This window comes from Cydia pomonella, chromosome 2 (assembly GCF_033807575.1).
Source record: "Cydia pomonella isolate Wapato2018A chromosome 2, ilCydPomo1, whole genome shotgun sequence".
Taxonomy (NCBI): Eukaryota; Metazoa; Arthropoda; class Insecta; order Lepidoptera; family Tortricidae; genus Cydia; species Cydia pomonella.
In genome coordinates this window covers 5,060,006-5,079,771 of record NC_084704.1, presented here as the reverse complement: position 1 = coordinate 5,079,771, position 19,766 = coordinate 5,060,006, and the positions used below count along the sequence as shown (strand labels likewise).

At 36.5% G+C, this 19,766-nt stretch overlaps 1 protein-coding gene across 1 annotated transcript; it reads right to left on the bottom strand.

The window, feature by feature from the left end:
- Window positions 1-862: 862 nt before the first annotated feature.
- LOC133531952 (uncharacterized) lies at window positions 863-18,391 on the bottom strand. Its single transcript, XM_061870407.1, has 6 exons — window positions 18,259-18,391; window positions 14,749-14,833; window positions 13,820-13,906; window positions 12,711-12,944; window positions 4,135-4,285; window positions 863-3,273 (listed from the first exon to the last, which is right to left on the bottom strand). The coding sequence occupies exons 2-6, from the start codon at window positions 14,827-14,829 to the stop codon at window positions 3,119-3,121; spliced, it is 708 nt and encodes a 235-aa protein (XP_061726391.1). The 5' UTR covers window positions 14,830-14,833; window positions 18,259-18,391; the 3' UTR covers window positions 863-3,118.
- Between the last annotated feature and the right edge of the window lie 1,375 nt (window positions 18,392-19,766).

The following is a 19,766-nucleotide window of genomic DNA, read 5'->3' as shown; positions in this document are numbered from 1 at the left end:
ATGGGAGTTTTATAAACGTAAATAGTAATAAATGTTGTATTGTTTTTGTATTTTAATTTTATATCCATATTATAAAGTAACTTATATTTCACGAGAAATAAAGTCGTAATAATAATGAACCGAGGTGTTGTAGGCGTTACTTTAGCTTTACCGCGTAAACATTAATTAAATTTAATATTTTTTCAAAAAATTTAAATAAGTTTTATTACGTTTGCGACTTAAATATTTATTAAGTAGGGCTTCAAAGAATCAACAAATAAAATACCTAATTTACAAGATCCATAAACAAATCGGTTTCGGTTTTCTATTATATAATCAGTTTACCTTATTTATATAAGGAAGAATTTATATTCTAAATAGGTATCATATTGTTTTTATAGTTGATACTAAATATACATTGTTCTACTCGTCGACCATAATGGTTGAAGTAAAATTTCGTATATCAAACTATAATTGAGTATTTTTTTTGTATAGGCTCCCACTCAACTAAAAGATTCATTTCGATACGCTGTAGTAAACTATAAAAAAATGACCAATCACATGCCGCCAAGCTCCCTAGAAAAGAGTAAACGGGCGCGGGGCGGAAGTCACGCGTTTGTCTACATTTTTGTCTACTGCGATAATTACCAATTCTCATTAATTATTTAGGCTTGATAGTAATGAAAGTATTATTTTTGATGACTCGTAGAAAAGTATTGTATATAATAGTGATATAATCAAGCTTTTCAATCTCGTACCTTACTTAGACAACTCAGCACGTTTTGTTGCCTAAACACGGTACTCGAGTGAAAGCTTTCTATATGTATCGCTATTGTATAAAATACTATTTGGTATAGATAGGTATAGGTTAATACTTCATTGATCTTGTATTATAATTTATTATAAATACATAAACAATTTAATTTACACAATACATAATTGATTTACATTTACAAAATAGTGATTTAGGAACCAAATAAAATAAGTTGATAATTATTTCTCAAGCTTAACAATAAAATTTGAATAACAGATCAGATAGGTATACAGACATACTGACGGCCTACCAGGACCAAGTTTGACGTGTTGCCTCCCTGTCACACTTACGAACGTATTTACAAGTGCGACAGAGTTGGTCCATTTGAATTTACCTCACGCCAAAAATATCTCCCATCCCGGAATATTTTCCTAATAAAGATATATTATTTATTCAGTTAGCGTTCATAAGTATCGGTAGCAGTCTAATTGTTGGACTTATACAGACATATATCTTTTTGTTACATTTAACGCGTAATCCTCTGCTACTTTGATGCTGACTCTACTATACTAGTATTCAGATTCCAGCAGGGCTAAGATGGTCAGCTGTGTATCATTTGTCACCATATCTGTCACGCTCTAACAAATATGTAAGTGCGAAAGTGACGCATGATATGACAAGTGACAAAAACACGACCATGATACCGCTACAGCGGTGTCAGCATGGTTCCATTTTTATCACTTGTCACTACGCCCGTCACTTTCGCGCTTACATACTTGTAAGAACGTGACAGCCATGGTGACAAATGATAAAGAGCCGACCATCTTAGCCCTACAGATTAAAAATCAATCTCAAAAGAGTCATACAAACCCTCCGTCAAGAAGACGCTCCCAAATTGTCAAAGTTACGCCCTCAGCACATGGAACGTAAGCGTAAGCGTCTCGTAAGCGTATCGTAAAAACGTTACGAGTACGAGACGCGTAGAGTTCTGCGCACGAAGCGTCAAGTAAGCGTAATTCTAAGTGAAATCTCATTAGTCTATGCTTTGTTTTTTACGCCAGTTTTACGCTACGACTGTCGTAATGACGACAGAAATCTCATACGCTACGCTACGACGACGCTTCGTGTGCGGATTTGTTTGAACTTGTTCGTGCAGCAGGAACGTAGTGCTCTTGTTCTACGCGCATATTACGCTACGCTTACGCGTCTCTTACGTTACGAAGCTGTGTGCTGACGGCCTTACGCTCTCATTTTAAAACATCATGATAAAATTACATGAAACTTTGCATGAACATTTTCGTATATTTATTTCTGTTACAAGTGTTCCTTTACAAAAATTGGACTCCCTCTTTCTTTGTATTACAATTTCTAGAAACTTCTAGTACCAGAAATATTATGTTACTATTCACACACTTGCTCGAAAAAGGTCTTATTTCATGCAGGTGTACTGAAGGACAACGGCCTATATTGTTCCCAAAGGAGTTATAAATTGTGAAAAAAAACTATAACACACTAGGGAGTTATAGTCTTTTTATGAATATTTTTGTTTATATTTAAAATTATTTAATTAGATTGATTTAACAGCCGTTTAAAATATTTTTACATCATTTTCAATCGTGGCTGGATGCCGAATAGGTCTGTGCCTTCGATGCCTCACCTGTTTAGAAATTACAAAATGGCGGTCGAATGTTTGATATGTCGCCGTATTTAAGAATTATTTCGCTTAAAATTAAGTTTTTTCTTCGCAAGTGTGATGAAAAACATTGTGTGTAACTCCGGGGGTAAGAATATTGCAAACTCGTTTCCAAAATGAGCGTAATTTAGATTGTATGGTGGTGGCTAGATTCCGTCTAAGCTAACTTTGCACGAGTGAAATAAAATTATTTTCATAGAAACTTGACATATTAAAATGACATTAGCAGCCATTGATAAATGCCATGTAGAGTTAGCCTAATCCAACTCTAGGTTTGTATGACTCTTAAGAGGAAAGGGGACGGCCGCTTTTCCATACAAACGTAGTCCCCATTTTCCTCTTTGAATATTTACATTATGGAAAATATTTTTACATAATTTGATGTATATTAACCATAGCTATGCCACTTCGTTTGACTTTTTTAGATTTTATGATTATTGTTAAAATTAGGTGCAAAAAACCGATTTCATACAATTTTTGAATGCTCATAACTCTTATAATTATTAAAAGTTCGAAAAAATTTAACGTAGGGACTTAGCTGTGATTGATATACAACTAATTGTGTCGAAATATTTTCAATAATATTGATATCCAGAGAGGAAAATGAGGACTACGTTTGTATGAAAACGCGATTTCGCGCAGGTCCTCCACTTTCGTCTAAAGTCATGATCACATCGCCACAAATCGGTAATTTAAGGTATATTTTCAGTTTTCTCCCGCGCCACCGCGGCGCACTCGTCGTAAGATGGCGGCTGGTCGGGCTGCGCGAGCGCCGCCGCCGGCGCCTTCTCCGCGCGCACGGCCTTGATGTAGCTGTTCATCACCAGCAGGAACGTGATGGCTACACCTGGATTACATGAATAAGCTTCTATTAATCGCAACTCAGAGTAATTTAACAAGCTTTTATTTATTTAGAAATTTTTGTATGTATGTACATTCGGATCAAATCTTGCAAGCTGGATTAGCCTCCAAAGGCCTGCAAATGAAAATCCAAAATTTGCCACTGAAATTAGAGTTGATTTTGCGTTGTGGGTTGTGGTATAATTGAACGAAACAATGCAAAAGCGACTCTGTTCCAATTAAATATGATTTACATTTCCTCGAACTGAAGAAGTACTATAGGTAGGACTTCGGGCCTTAGAAGGTTAGATCCACTTTCCATTATTAGATTAGGCTGAAAGTTCACACACATATGTAAGTTGGGTGACAATGCAATATTACGGTAGCATCGAGCTGATCTGATGATGGAGACAGGAGGTGGCCATAGGAACTCTGTGTTAAAATAACGAAATCCAATTGTATGTGGGTTTGTTAAAAGTCAAGTAAAAAGTCTCAATCTCGATCAGCGATAAAAACTTGGCTCAATAATTACATTTTTGACAAAAATGTTTTAGAATGTTGAGCTCCGAATTTTGTGTCAATAATTTTGGAACCCCTGAATTAACCAATATTTCCCAGAAATTTCGCATGGCTGCAGGGGGATGAGACACGGTGGGAAAAATACGTGGCCAACCGAGTAGAAAAAATCACGCAAATAATACCAACAGACAAATGGCATTGGCATTATGTGACCGTACAAATATCTGTGATTCTGTGTTCATCACACAAATAAATACCCTTACCGGGATTCGAACCCAGGACCATCGGCTTTAAAGGCAGGGGACTACCCGCTTGGCCAGTCGTCGGTTGTTAATTAAGGAAAACTTACAGATGTCGAGGATCTTGAGTACCCAGTAAGAATTGTACAGGGTGTCCGAATACAGGGTGATATGAAGCGGCGTGTACGCAAAGTACATAAGCTGGAGAATTATCTTGATGACAGATAAACTGAAGAACATCCGCATGGTGTCTGCGTCTTTCTGCCAAATGAAAAAAAATATCAAACAGATTCATATGCAGATACTACAATATTTTCGCTATGCTAAAGTGTGTAAAAAAAAGAAGGGAAGGGAAAAATACGCACTGTTCTTTTTTTCATCTTTTTTTTTATCATTAGCAATCTAGTGCCTCAAATTTCTATAAGTAAGTACCTACTGTATGTTATTTTATGATTTTTTTTCTTAAATTCCATATTAATTTAAATTGTATTTTTTTATTAAATGCATGATACTTATAAGATGTAATGTTTTGAAAAGATGTGTCCCGCCGAGTTTCTTGCCGGTCCCATATTGAGATACCCTTCTACAATTTAGGAGGGATTTAAATCTTTGGTCAGAAGTGTAAGGTTTATTTTTGCGGAAGAGTACTTCGGCGTTCCTGGGACCTCGCCCTATAGCACTGAGGCGGCAACAGAGGGGTTTTAGTGGGTAAACCATGGGTCTCATCAGCCTATACGGGAGTCCCACATAACCATCCCAGGCCCGTCCCCGCGTCTGGGTGGTATGCGAAACGCATTTCCCCTCTTAAAAAAAAAGGCGTAACTTTATTTGACGTTCATAAGCGAATTGTAATATGTATAAATATGCCTACTTCGAAAACAAACTATCTTTATCTCTTTATCTATATCTTTATACAACGTCGGTGGCAAACGAAAAAAGCTCGCCTGACGGTAACAGACACCGCAGCCTATGGACGCCTGCAACTCCAGCGGTGTTACATGCGCGTTGCCGACCCTTAAAAACCTGTACACTCCTTTTTTAAAGAACCCCATACTGTAGACCCTCGGGAAAACCTCGGAAGGGAGCTCATTCCACAGCCGAAGCGTCCGCGAGAGGAAATTCCTCTTGAACCGCACAGTACGCGACCATTTAGGTTCTAATGTATGAGGATGAACACCCTGCCGCCGGCGAGCGGTGCGGTGATAAAAAGTAGTCGTTGGCATCATGTCAAACAATTCCTCAGAGCACAGCCCATTGTACAAGCGGTAGAACACACAAGGAGGCCAGGTCTCTCCTTAGACTTAAAGGTTCAATACCGCTTGTGAGTTTGGGATCGTCAACGATTCGTACAGCGCGCCTTTTGTCTGAGTCGAATGGTCCAAGCTGGCATTCAGGTGCTCCTGCCCAAAGGTGACAGCAATACTCCATATGGGGTCTGACTTGCGATTTATATAGCAGCAGTCTTTGCCCCGGGGTAAAGTATCGCCTCGCTTTATTGAACACACCGAGTTTTTAGTCGTGGCTTTGTAGGTCATACTGAACAACTTTTATTATGGGAACAATGACGAAATCACAAAAAAAAATTGGCTGTCCCATAATAAAGATTGTTCAGTATGACCTAAAAGTCACTACGCAGAGTATGGCTCGTGGTTAAACTTTCACCCTGTATAGACGACTACATTAATTTCATGAAAATAATAACGGTTAATCAGAAACTAAGGTAAAAGAACAAAATCAAGGCATAAAGCCCATTTACACTTATTATGTTATGTGCAATAAAGTATAAATAACTAAATAAAATGTTACGTTTGTCCCCGCTCTCCTCTACACACAGGGGACAAACGTCCAATGACCAATCCACATCATTCCGGCACTCCAGTCTAGTCATATATCTAGACTATTCTAGTGTTCAACCGCAAGCCTCTATTGTGCAGACAAGTGGCAAGTAGTACACACAGTCCAAACAATGCCATCTGTGCCATCACTGTTGATGGCGATATTCAATATGTTCATTTTGATTTTGTGCTTTTACGACAAATTACCATTCATTGATGACACTGACTAATGACATAAATATCATTTATCTACACACATATTATAAACCCTCTATGATGCCTTCAAAATCCGTAAATAATGGCCAACATTACGATAAACTGTTTTGTTACAACAAATTTCTTATCTGTGATAATGTAGTTATACCTTCATAACTACATCAAAATCGATTTGGTTATGCATTCAAATTTGGAACATCTCTGAAAAAAAAAGCAATTCGATTTGACCTCTATTCTAATATCAGTCGAGATTTCTTTTTGTTCGAAATGAAATGTCAATTGGATACAATTTTGACATAGGTCGCATGTTAATTTGTATCGAATGATACGGAAATAGGCCCCCGACTCTAGTTAGTCTCTGAATTAAAAAAAAAACTACATGCGTGAAAAAAGTTTTAATTTACCGCCATTTGACGTACAGTTTATATTTTAATTAGTTTTAAGTATAAAATGAATATGTTTTGTTGTTTTTAAGGTAACTATAGCAAAAGTTTCGTGTAAAATGCGTTTCGATTATTTTTTTTTTTTTTTTTTATTTAAAATAAGTGATAAATTTTTAGGGTTCCGTACCAGAAAGGTACAAAAGGAACCCTTATGGTGCGACTCTATCCGTCCGTCCATCATCATCCGGACCCATTGAAAGTATTTTTTTTATTAACTATAGAAATGCCCAATATGAACAGGGGGCAAAATTTCAAAGTCTAGTGACTACTTAGATCAAGTGAGGTATCATTTGAAAGAGCTTAAATTACTATAATTTTTATAGTAAAATATAAATTTATTTATGAAGGAAAATGTAAAAAAATACCACCCACCCCCCCCTTTATCTCCAAAGTTAATCGAAGAAAAAATATGAAATTTTTAAAATTAACAATACTATACATTTTACAGTAAAAATATAATCAGACCTCTATCCTGGTAACTTTTTTTAATTAACAAAAAACATTTCCAAATTCAGTATGCAATTTCAACAACTTTACGTGTGTTTATTACGCTTGAAATTTTTATGTGATAACATTAAAGACACCTTTTTTCTAATAAAAAAACCGTTTTTAAAACCGGTTCACATGATAGATAATTCTCGAAAAACCAACATACGTGCACATCGCGCAAATTAGTTAGACAATATGGCTATAGATGGGGCTGTACACAATTATACTTTGTATATGTACTTCTGATGATCAAATGTCTTTATAGTTACACGAGATAATTCAAAGTTTGTACGGAACCCTCGGTGCGCGAGTAAACGGACTCGCGCTTGACCGTTTTTTTTTTAATGATGAGGCACGCGGCGTTGTTCGGAGATTATCAATCTTTATATATTTACTTGTCGCTGTTGCACTTATTGCGATATCAAATACACTGATTCAACAATTAAACTTTGTAGAACAATAAATCTTCTAAATAAAAAATGTTGCAGAAAAACATAGCTCATTTTAGCGAGTAGAATCGAAACCTCCATTATAGCCCTATCAACTTCAACATTTATTCAGCAAAAAGGCCATAAGGGTTCTTTTATACGTCAACATGGAATTTACATACAAGCAAAAAAAGCACATCAAATTGTATAAACATATGTAGCACGCTGTATGCTAAAGTCAAAGTAACGCACGCTGTATGCGATGCGTCGTGCTTATGACAGCTATCCAATAAGTGGCAATTAGTGCGACTTACGAACCTATTTTCCCCTGCGGACGGTTCTGCCCCGCCTGCCCTCCTAGGGATGGTTGGTTAAGGAGGAAAATCTTTTATGGTAGAACAGTTGTAAGTGTCCAGCTGCCAGCTGTAAATAATAGTTCGAAATCTCTCCGATGGCGCTAGGGTGGCACAAGGACATGAGATGAAATGGGTGAGGGGCAACCAGTAAAAATCGTAAATTTTTCAATGAAATCTCATGATAACTTATCTTACAGATAGTAATCTTAGATATCTCCGGACCATAATAGTACTGGCTATTACATTCTTGATTTTAGTTTAAAAATTCATTAGATGAGGTGACTTACTATTTTCTTCTTACGACAATTATCCACTTATTTCGTTGTTCTTATTTCCACCACATTTTTGAAAATCTGCAGAATGTACAATAACTATTTTACGTCTTTACAATATGCAACAACATATCCTGTTAGAACCATATTTATCTTAAAAACAATCAATGTTTACTGCAAAACCTATGACATCTGACAGCTCAGGCTCTACCGTAAAAAAAATCGACATTTCTGTATCTGCTTCTCTATCGCTCGAAGTTTTTCGCGGCAGGCCTTCTGCCTCAACGGTTTCATTTTTAGCCGTAGCGAAGGCTGTGATCGTTTCGGCTTCTTCTTCAGCGAATACTACAGGGACTATCGGAATATTCAGCTATCTAGTTTCATACAAATTGATATATTTCTATACTATCAAGTTGGATGAGGTAGCAAGGGGCCGTTTGTACAATATTCATCCCATCCCTGACGATATTGTCCCTAGAGAGCACAGCTCATCTTTATAGCAGATAGGGATCATTGTTTATCCCGCTGAAAGAGGTTCAGGCGAAATTTACTTTGGGACGTAAACGGTGCTCTTGGTAAATAGGGTGTCTACTTTAGAAAAAAATAAATAAAATAAAATGTTGTAGGAATTCGTTCACAAATCGACTGTCACACCTGTCAAAATATTCTTAATAAACGACAATAGAGGTGAACAATTCAAACGAGGTAGCGACAGAAATCTGAAACAGTTTTGAATGATTCACAGTTAGTTTCACTAGACTTAAATCGACCGGGATATGAACCGTGATTACCTCCTATGTTACTTCCGAGCTCCCGATATTTCGACGCAGTTACATGCATCTTGTTCACGGGTAACTGGAGATAGCGGGTGGGTGTCAAAGTTGTGTAGACCGCACTCGGTCTACCCTCAGTCGTGCGCGTCGGCTGCGTTCGCTTTCAACGTTAACCACTGGTCGCGTCCACATTTGTTGGTCCAAGCACACTACACTCACAGGGTCACTACGCGTGTTTGATTCGGATATCATTGGAAGCTCGGAAGCAGTAATCACGGTTCATATTCCGGTCGATTTAAGTTCATCACGACGCTAATTTTAGGATAAGAAAATCCTAAGACCGAAAAACGATACAGGTTAACTATAATATCAAAAGTTCGTAGCTCTTTCTGTATGGATCAACAGAGTTACAAATTGTGCTCCTTATTTTACTTTGTAACTTATGTTGTTCAGCATAAAAACCCACTAATCTAAACCTACAACTATACATTAATAAAAATAGTAGAATTACCTATATTCCTTTTTGAGACCGCCTATACTTTTAAAAGAGTAATAAAAGTTGTTAATTACGTCGAAAACATTAACACAAATGTAATTACAAGATTTAGTAATACCACAATAGCAGTTTTCACAAGGCTCGGTAATGGATTAAGCCACTTCGTTCGAATAAAAACACTGCGCATTGTTTTTAACCGCGGCTCGGAGATAAAACCGTGCGCATTTTACTGTATTAGCAAAAGGTATTAACAATACGCATCCCGTTAGAGTGCAGCCGCTGAAACTTATATTTATGAAACATGTTTCACTTTATTATATTTAGGCGCCGTTTAAATTTTTTATACTTGAATTAAATGAGTAAGTAATATTTGAGGAGTGTATTTTCAAAATGATTTATTTATCTCGAAATAACTTAATTACTTAGGTTTTCAATTTAATACATAAATATGTTTGCTGATGCGGGAGTACCTGATTTTTATGCAATCATGCTGTCACGCATAGCTTCGGTCTGGGCAAACGTATGGCAACATTCGCAGCAAAATGATATTCTGGCGCTGTTTACTGTCAACCCGAGCAATAAGATCCTAAAGCACTGGACAGCCGTGCACCTGGACGAAAATGGTAAATAATATATGAATGTATATAACAAAGGATCTGTCTATAGCATCTGCTTCAATTTATGTTTAATTTTATGTTATTGTTTTATTTATTTAATTGTATTGTATGAGTTTTTAAACTTGAAATAAAGAATTTATTATTATATTATATTATTATTATAAATAAGCACTTTTGAAACGGCACACCCCATTTAGTTTAGATCGAACAATAGTTAAATACTTTTTTATGAGTAGTGGATATAATTTTTTGATCTTAGTTGGTAAAATTAAATCATGAGAAAAAAAGACAATTGAGGGGGGATTTAAACCTTCTCGGGTCAGAAGTGTAGGGTTATAGCCGGCGTAGCTTTAGTTGACGTTTATAAGCGCATTGTAATATGCCTACATGAAAAATAAACTATCTTTTATCTTTAAAACAAACTTTCCAATTTTCCCTATAATATATTGAGTGTTGATTGCCAGTTAAGCGACTCATTATTTAACTTACGAGGTCAACTCAATTTTCTTAAATAATTTGGCTTAAAAGATCGATTGAAATTATATAATTTTAATCTATAATATAGTGAGACGTATTTTAAAATAATCATAAATTTATATTTACAAAGTGCAAAAAAACAATAATATAAAGCCCAACAGGAAAATAATACATAGTCGCTACTAATATTTCTTTACATTTTTTCGTGCCGTAAACTCACAAGCGGTAAGATTGCCTACTTGTGTGTGTGCCACCGCTTGTACAATGGGCTGTGCTCTGAAGAATTGTTTGACATGATGCCAACGGCCACTTTCTATCACCGCACCGCTCCCCGTTGCCGCGCCGCTTCATCCTCACACTCTAGAATCTAAATGGTCGTGTACAGTGCGGTTTAAGAGGAATTTCCTCCCGCTGACGCTCCGGCTGTGGAATAAGCTTCCTATCAAGGTTTTCCCGAGGGTCTACAGTAAGGAGTTCTTCAAGAAAGGAGTGTACATGTTTTTAAAGGGTCGGAAACGCGCATGTAACACCTCTGGAGTTGCAGGCGTCCATAGATTGCGGTGACTACTTATCGTCTAAAAAAATGCAGTTTCCTTGCGAAAGTAAAACACGCAATATTTATTGGACAATTAAAAGTAGCTAACTGTGCATATCTTTATTAGTCATACCAATCGACATTCGTGTCTAATTGTGATCGTTACGGCTATAAAAACAATACTCGGGAAATAATACCACTACCGACCGTCATTGGTGACACGGACAAAATACAAACCTAGTGAATAAAAACCGGCCAAGTGCGAGTCGGACTCTCGCACCGAGGGTTCCGGACAAACCTGTAGTTATAATATATTATTATATGAAGTAACTAAAAATTTACGGTTTTCGCAATTTTTCCTTTATCTGTGCTATAAGACGTTGCTTCGTACCAAATTTCAAGATTCTGAGTTCACGGGAAGTAAGTACCCTGTAGGTATTGATTCCTTTGCGAGTGTCGAAAATTTGCGGAAATTTGCGGTATCTTTTGATTGCGTTGGCTTAGAAGTTTAATTTTTTCACAGCTCCAAGGGACAGTAGATCTAAGTATTTAATATAAATTCCAGCTTGATAACTTCACGCGTTCCTGAGAAAAAGGGTCTTGACAGACAGACAGACGGACGGACAACAAAGTGAACCCCTAGTTCAGAACCCCTAGTGTACATTTATGCGATAGCGTGACATGACGTACGCGTTTGCGTTAAGTCTCATTTTGTATGGGATTTAGAAACAGCGTGCCAAGCGGGACGTTTTGGAAACTCCAAATTCCATACAAAATGAGACTTAACGCAAACGCGTACGTCACGTTTCACTATCGAATACATTTACACTAGGGATACAGTAGCGAAAAACTTGTTTCGTTCTATGGCACAAGGTTATAGAGATTATAAAAGTGATGCTCTTTGTTTTTGATGGAAAGTTTCTTCAGAAACTAAACCTTATAATTCATTAAGTTCATTCTAGAATTTTACTTAGACAGAAATATATGTCACTGTCAAGAATATTTCAATATTATTATTCTTGGTGTGTTGCGGGACTTGGAGTGCCACGGCGACCAAGTAGTGATCTATTGTGACAGCCCTTTAAAGTTCATTACTATTGCCCGTGTAATCCAGGAAGTTCCAGATTCTTTGGGCCGTAATGTTCTGTACCTCATAGGGCAATGCACATTCCATTGGACCATTAATGTCAAAAAGAAGTACCTACTTAGGGCGGCATATTTAGGTACTTCTTTTTGACATTAATGGTCCACACAGAATGTGCATTGCAGTCCCCTCTGACTCCTGGCAGAACCTGCATGTCGCGTCTTGTTTCTTTCCAAATTGAAACATAATATGCTTGCTAGTTAATGGTTTCGTAAAGACGGGTGTCTAGGTTCGTGTGACTCTTAAATGAGCGTTTCTTTAAAAAATGCCACTTTCATTAATTTTGTATTTTTTCTACTCAGAAATAAATAAATAAATGACCCAGAGTTTTTTTTCTATTGTGTTACTATTTCCCCATATACTTTGTATAGCGGTAACAAAAAGGAAAGTTTGAAAAATGTAAAGAAATCTTAGGACAATTTTTTTCTCCTATAAAGATGAAAAGGGCTCGCGATCCTGACCAGAAATAACACACGAGTGGCTAAAAAGGTCTTATAAAAAAGTGGCAAAAAACGTCACATAAAAAGGTGGCAAAAAATTACTTAAATTACTCACCTTATATAGCGCCGTAAAAAAGTGGAAAAAAGATACACTTAAAAACTCACCTTATAAAGCGCCGTGATGTAAGATATCACAAGCCTCAGCCACACACAATGGATCACAATATTAATCAGGTCTATCAAATACAGATGCACCATGCCAGGGTAGCAGCGAGGAGTGCCCCGGACCCCCAAACTGTCGTAGTAGCCCAGGACTAGGGGGAAAGGGTAGAAGCCGTGGGTCCCGATGTTGATGACCACTAGGAAGGGCTCCAGCCATGACCAGTTTATGTTGTGGAGCTGCAGATGAAAATTGAGTGGGTACTTTTTAAACGATAAGCAAAAAAAACTTATCATAACCTAAAAACTAGTTGCACGGAAAAAATGCACAGCAAAACAGGATTCTGCTGTGCAAATCATAATTTTGTGAAGGTTATTTATAGGGACGATATAGTATTATACATACCTGGGTATTTTCAGAAAAAAGTGTACCCTGTACCTTTTTAAACCTAACAAATTTTTATTACTACTCAGAATCATGAGTACTATCGATTTAACCAATAAAAATGGTCCCACTTTTAATTGTATCTTTTAGCCATACATGTTTTATAGACCGTTACAAAAAAGTGACTAATGAATTTTGTATGAAAAATAAAGTATAATTAAGGCAAAACGGGTACATTTTTTTCTGAAAGCCCCTAACATCTTTTACAGATTTGTCAGAAAGAATATTTAGGTAGTTTTACTTTTAAATTTGGAATCCATAGTCATAGAATAAACCTTTAGAAGAGATTTTTTTATTGATTCTGCATGATAGGTATTGTCTCTGCATATAGGTATTCTTATATTCTGTGTAAATGTTGGTAAAAGGGCCCGCTGATTAACAGTTCACCTGTCAGCTAGAACAAAAATCAGTGGGCCCCTTAAGAATATTATTTTACATTACATATTGGAACTACTTTACCGCACTATTGCGATAATTAGCACATTGCGTAACTATGTCGAAAATTCAAAGAGCCATATGAACTGTAAAACATTGTACAATACGATACATTTGCGAATTTCCTATTTCTCACACTTGTATCGTAATGTACCATTTTAAACAAATTCAAGACATAGCAAAATAAGAATCCAGATTTTATGCTTAAAAGACATACATTTTACATATAACTTACAATATTTAAGTCCACATCACACGAGAAGAAATTAGTAACAGCCGACAATATGACGAGATGGCAGCCCAAATCAACTGTACTGGCAATCTGTTTAAAATAAGAAGCCAAGGTTAATAAAACAACTTAATTAAGATCAAAATAAACAATGTATTTTGAACAAATCTAATCGAGTCATTGATATCTAATTATTTACAAGGTAAACGTTCCGTTTCGTTACCAATGTGGTTTGTCTAATATGTACAGTCAGCTGCAGAGAAAAAGTACCCCCCTGCATACAAAATTTCTATGCAGGGGGGTACTTTTCTCTGCAGCTGACTTACTATTTAGACGAAAGTGAAATCGCGTTTTCATACAAACGTAGTCCTCATTTTTCTGTATGGACATTATTGAAAATATTTTGACACAATTTGTTGTATATCAACCACCACAAAGGTATAGTTTTACAGTTGTTTCCATTGTTAATACGTCACATCAGAGGGCCTACCGCGAACCACGTTCGACGTATTGCCTCTCTGTCGCACTAGTAAATTCTTACGGAAGTGTGACAGGGAGGCAACACGTCGAACGTGTTCGCGGTAAACCCTCAGGACCTTATGACAGGACCTCGGAGAAATCGATTGAACTCTTAAAATATTTATGAAGTTGAAATGCTGAACCCATTAAATCGGTTCTTTTTCTTTTAAAATTATAATAAATAAATAGGATTATTACACCAATTGTAAGCTCAATAAAGCTGTTGAGGGTACTTAGACAACGATATGTAATTTATAAATACTAAAATACATAGAAAACACCAATGACTCAGGAACAAATATCCGTGCTCATCAATGCCCTTACCAGGATTTGAACCCGGAACCATCGGTTTCATAGGCAGGGTCACTACCCACAAGACCAGACAGGTCGTCAAATTACATGTTTGCCGTACGTACCAAATTTAAATAACCGATGAAGAAACATCTAGCGCGCAAGTACTGCACGCCGCAGCATAGATCTCGCCAGGCCACCGTCATTTTCCTACAGATAAATAAACTGTAAGTAACACAAACTTTTGTAAAAAATAAGAAAGGAATTTTTTATGGTATATTAAGAATATTGGACATGTCGCAGCCATCTGGTTAAGTTAGCCGGCTAATAAATCGCCAAGGCCGATAGAAAATCACTCAACGTTTAGCAGCTTGGCATATTGAAAGGAAGCTCTTTGAAAACGACTGGTTCACTCAGCAAATTAAATGTAACCTACAAAAGTAAAATTTTGTCTGTTATTATTTTAGCTACTATTGTCCGATGGAAACACCTCACTTAAGAGGAATTCCTAGTTGCAAATTTTCCATATAAACGCTCTCGACTGTTTCCTCTCTGGATTTTTAACCTAGAGCAATGATTTTTTCAAATAAGATCAATATCATCCATATCTGTGCCGCTGCTTTGCTTTTTTGGGTTATTTTATTTTGAAGAAACTTACAGCGCCGCGAAAATCGCATAACGGCTCAATTGATTTGGCTGCAACAAAATGCGCAGTATACAAATATGACAACAAATATCCAAAAAAATCAAAACATAGCGGCATAGATTATTTCTTCTTCTTGCAGTTTCCAAAATGTCATAATGATTGGTTGCGTTTTGGAAGAGGAAACAGTCGAGAGCGAAACCTCGATTTTTGAGTTTTAGTCCGAGCTGCAGTTGTCCGTATCGCACGCACGCACTCCCGCCCACGCGCAGCGCGACGGAAACATAGCTTCAAAAATTCTAGATTTGAAAAGTTGCTCAGCCAGGAATTGCTCTGAACAAATATGGCATCACCCATCTTAATGTAGTTATGACAACAGACCTTTCCAGACTACTGTTGACTTATTTGTTGGTAAACTATCACATTCATAGCTTGAGAACAATATTGACGTATGATTTAAATGGTGTCAGCATTTAAATGATTACTCATCATTATCATCGAGTAGCTGCTTATGCACAAAGTATTTTAAAAGTTATATCTGCAAAATATATTGTTGAATAAAAACAAAACGTCAGCAAACTGTATCTCTAGTGTAAATTTATTCGAAAGTGAGACGTGACGTACGCGTTTGCGTTAAGTCTCATTCTGTATGGGATTTTGAGTTTACAAAACGTCCCGCTTGGCGCGCTGTTTCTAAATCCCATACAAAATGTCCAAAATGAGACTTAACGCAAACGCGTACGTCACGTCACGCTATCAAATAAATTTACACTAGTTTGCTCACGTTTTGTTTTTATTAAATGAGCGAGACTGTAATTTTAACTAAGTAAACTCCCGTGAGGATCGCTCATATTAAAATGTGACCGCGGCCGGCAAAACATCCCACTTTGTCGCTTGCCATAAGGACGCTTTGTCAGGTTATTAGTATAAAGAAACAAGCAAATCTCGTCTTAACCATACCAAGCGATAAAGTGGGACGTTTTGCAGGCAGCGATCACAATTTTCTTTTAAACGGACTACTTAGGTACATATTATTGCAGCATGTCGTAATGTTTTATATAAAATAAATAAATCTTAGGCATTTTTGCATACATTGACTATTCCTCACAGTAATACCTCACTGTATTATACCGATCCATTATGTATATTGTTATTGTAAATAAAATGCATTGTCAATTATACGTCGGTACAAATATCGCGAGTACATTAAATGTATTGACGTGCATATACCGCCATTATCGCTTATTGCGCCGGCTTATATGTCTGAATTTATCGACGAACATATCATCATCATCATCTTTCTAGTGTTGTCTCAACTTTTTTTGCCTCAGCTCACGTGACCCTGGACAATTAACCAGAGGGAAAAACCATCATACAGGACAAATTATGCCTTATTGTGATTAGTCTGATTTCCTCATGATGGTTTCCTTTACCAAAAAGCGATTGGTAAATATTAAATGTTCCAAACAAGCCGAACAACTCATCCGTATAAAGGTTCCATAAAACTGATTGGTATGAGCCGGGGTTTGAACATGCATTAACAGGCATCTATCAATCAATTATATTTGATTCGGTCAAGTTAAGTTCTAATGTAAAAAAGTCATACCTAAAAATAGTATTTGGCCAAGTGAAGAATTGTTTACACGGCCAGCGAGATATTTGTTAATTGTTTAATTGATTTGCAATTTAAGAATAATTTCAAATAACCAATTGAAAATGCAGCATGCTATACATTCGCAATGAGTAATTGCACTAATTGCTTAGAAATTCTAAGTTAGAATGCTTAGATGATTCGTACATACAAACAAAAAACTGCTTGAGACTAGGGTTGACCCTAGGCCAAAGAATAGGCATCGCTATTCAACGTGGGAACGTAGCCAGCTCCCCGCGGTTTTCATCGATTTTTGACTAGTTTTGGGTCGTAACTCCTACATTTGCACTATACATAGAATTATAAGATAAACGGCTATCGGTTCTTCAATCTTGTATCTCCATTCTGGTCTGCCGGATTTTGAAAGAAATGAACACTTTTTTTAAGCAATGTCTAAAAAACACTTTTTTCGTTACTAGATTGCTGTGAAGGAGTTTATGTACGAAATCTACATATTTGGGTTCTTCTTTGACGTCTCTAAAAACTGGTAAGAGATTTTAATTTTGAAATAATTAACACAAAAGTTATGGCCAGTAAACCAGTTTTTTGGCCTAAAAGTTGTTCAACTTTGATGCCAAATATCTCGAAGACAGTGAACTATGAAGTAAATATGGTATACTATATTGCTTACAGCCGTTGTTACCTAACTTATCTAGTAGAGTAATCTGCACATTTTTTAAATATAAGTCCAGTACTGACGCATAACAGCCGTAAAACAGCCGTTGGAAAATTGATTCAATTGTTTATCATTGTTTGTTTACCAAACTATAATTGAAACGGATTTTCTGGTTCTTCTATTATGCATGTGGGGAGTGGGAGCACACACTTTCTGATATATGTTTTTGCAAATTATAAATGAATTGACTTTAGTTTTATGTGCAAGGAAACTTGGAAAAACAAAAAAGCTTTTCAAGTATTATTGTACAGTCAGCATAGTAGTAGCGGATGAAACAACGCGCCAGCCGCCAAAAGTATCTGATATTCTGGATAACTTTTCCAAATATATATAGTAAATGTCTAAAATTTATGTTTCAAAGTATATCTTTTCCAGTCTTAATTGTTCTACATATTGAACCATCACATTTTGTTAAGCTGTTACAGAATGGTAGATACTTTTGACACCTTGTTTGATCCGTTACTTTTGATGCTGACTGTACAACATATCATAACCGTTTTAAAAAAGAACATATGATTTCATTCGAATTACTCGTATACTTACTTCAAACATTTCTCTTTGGTAATGATAATCTTTACACCCAAGAATAATACTAACGTTAATATGCTACGTGACGTGACTCAAGCATACAAGCATGAAATTAACTAAACACAGTTTACACATACCTCAGCAAGTCCAAAATGTAGTTTTTATACTAAATATGTAGTTTTAAACACACTAAATCAATCACAGCACGGAACTCGGTGGCAGTATCAACAAAACTGTCGATGCGTGGAAACCAAGCACTTCAATGCAATTTACTTCGTGAAAACAATTGAACATTATGCAAACTCGTCACTTACCAATTTCAACTTTATTATTAGGCTTTATATAGATGATATTACAATGGATATGGTAGCAGTGTTAGTTCGGAAGCGTTTAATGTGTGATGCCTATGTGTGCGTTGCGTCGGTGTAGGAAACGTGTGTGTGCTTAGGGGAAAGAGCGTGTGCGCATGAAATGTGTTGATTTGAGGATAAAACAGTCGTGGTGAATACAATTGCGGTTCCAGTTGTCTTCTATTCTATTACCAGTATCACAGATTGTCTATATGTAAAGTTTTATTGAACTCAATTAATTACCCAATACGGAATCAAGACGGTAGGTAGTATACGGTTTTAGGTTTAGAGGCGCGAGGAGGAGGAGGGTTTTGTGTGTCACAGACAATAAGTACAGACTCGCACTTGTCCGGTTTTTATTCTTATAAGTTTTTGGACGAAACATGTGTATGCACAATGCAACAAAGCGAAGCGAATCATTATGTTTTTCGATATTTGACGATAATACATATAACACACAAAAATGAAAACGCCATTACTTATTCACTTAATGTTCATCATGAATGCCCAGTCCCCAAGCACAGATTCACAATCCGTTGTTTTCAGCTTATTGTAATCATCGACTCTTAATTCATTCAACTGAGCGTGCAAGAACTTACCCCTTTAAACTAGTCTTTATCCTTAAAGGAATAAAGTGCTAAATGGCGATAAACTATTATCGCCTACAATTTGCCGGCCGCTCGTCTCTTATACAATATGCACGGAGCTGGGCCTTGAGGCGGATACATAATGCATCGCCGATGGCACACCTGGCAGAAATATCGATCGGCTATTGGAAATAGTAATCTGACTGTATGTCTGTGGATTTAAATAATAGCCATCGGCGCGGAAATGGATATTTTAAATGAATTAATTTGGACTTGAAGTATATGTGAAAGTTGGTCAAGCAATGATGCGATTTAAATGAAAATAAATGAAAATGTGCATCAAATAGAATGCATTCAGGTTCAATAATAAGTAAGTGATAATGACCCATTTAACGTTTGATTTACTAAACTTGTATGACAATCAAGCCATTGTCTGTAGGGCTAAGATAGTCGGCTCTTTATCATTTGTCACCATGCCTGTCACGTTCTAACAAGTATGTAAGCCCGAAAGTGACGGGCATAGTGACAAGTTATAAAAATGAGACCATACTGCAACAGCTGGTTCATATTCGACATGTTTAATTTAAGTGACATATCGGTATATCCTCCTGGAACCCACATTCTTTACTTATCTATGCTTTTGAATTTGGAACCTTGTCTTACTTCATGAAATCACATTTCAAGAGGAAGTGTGGTTAAAAGGTTATA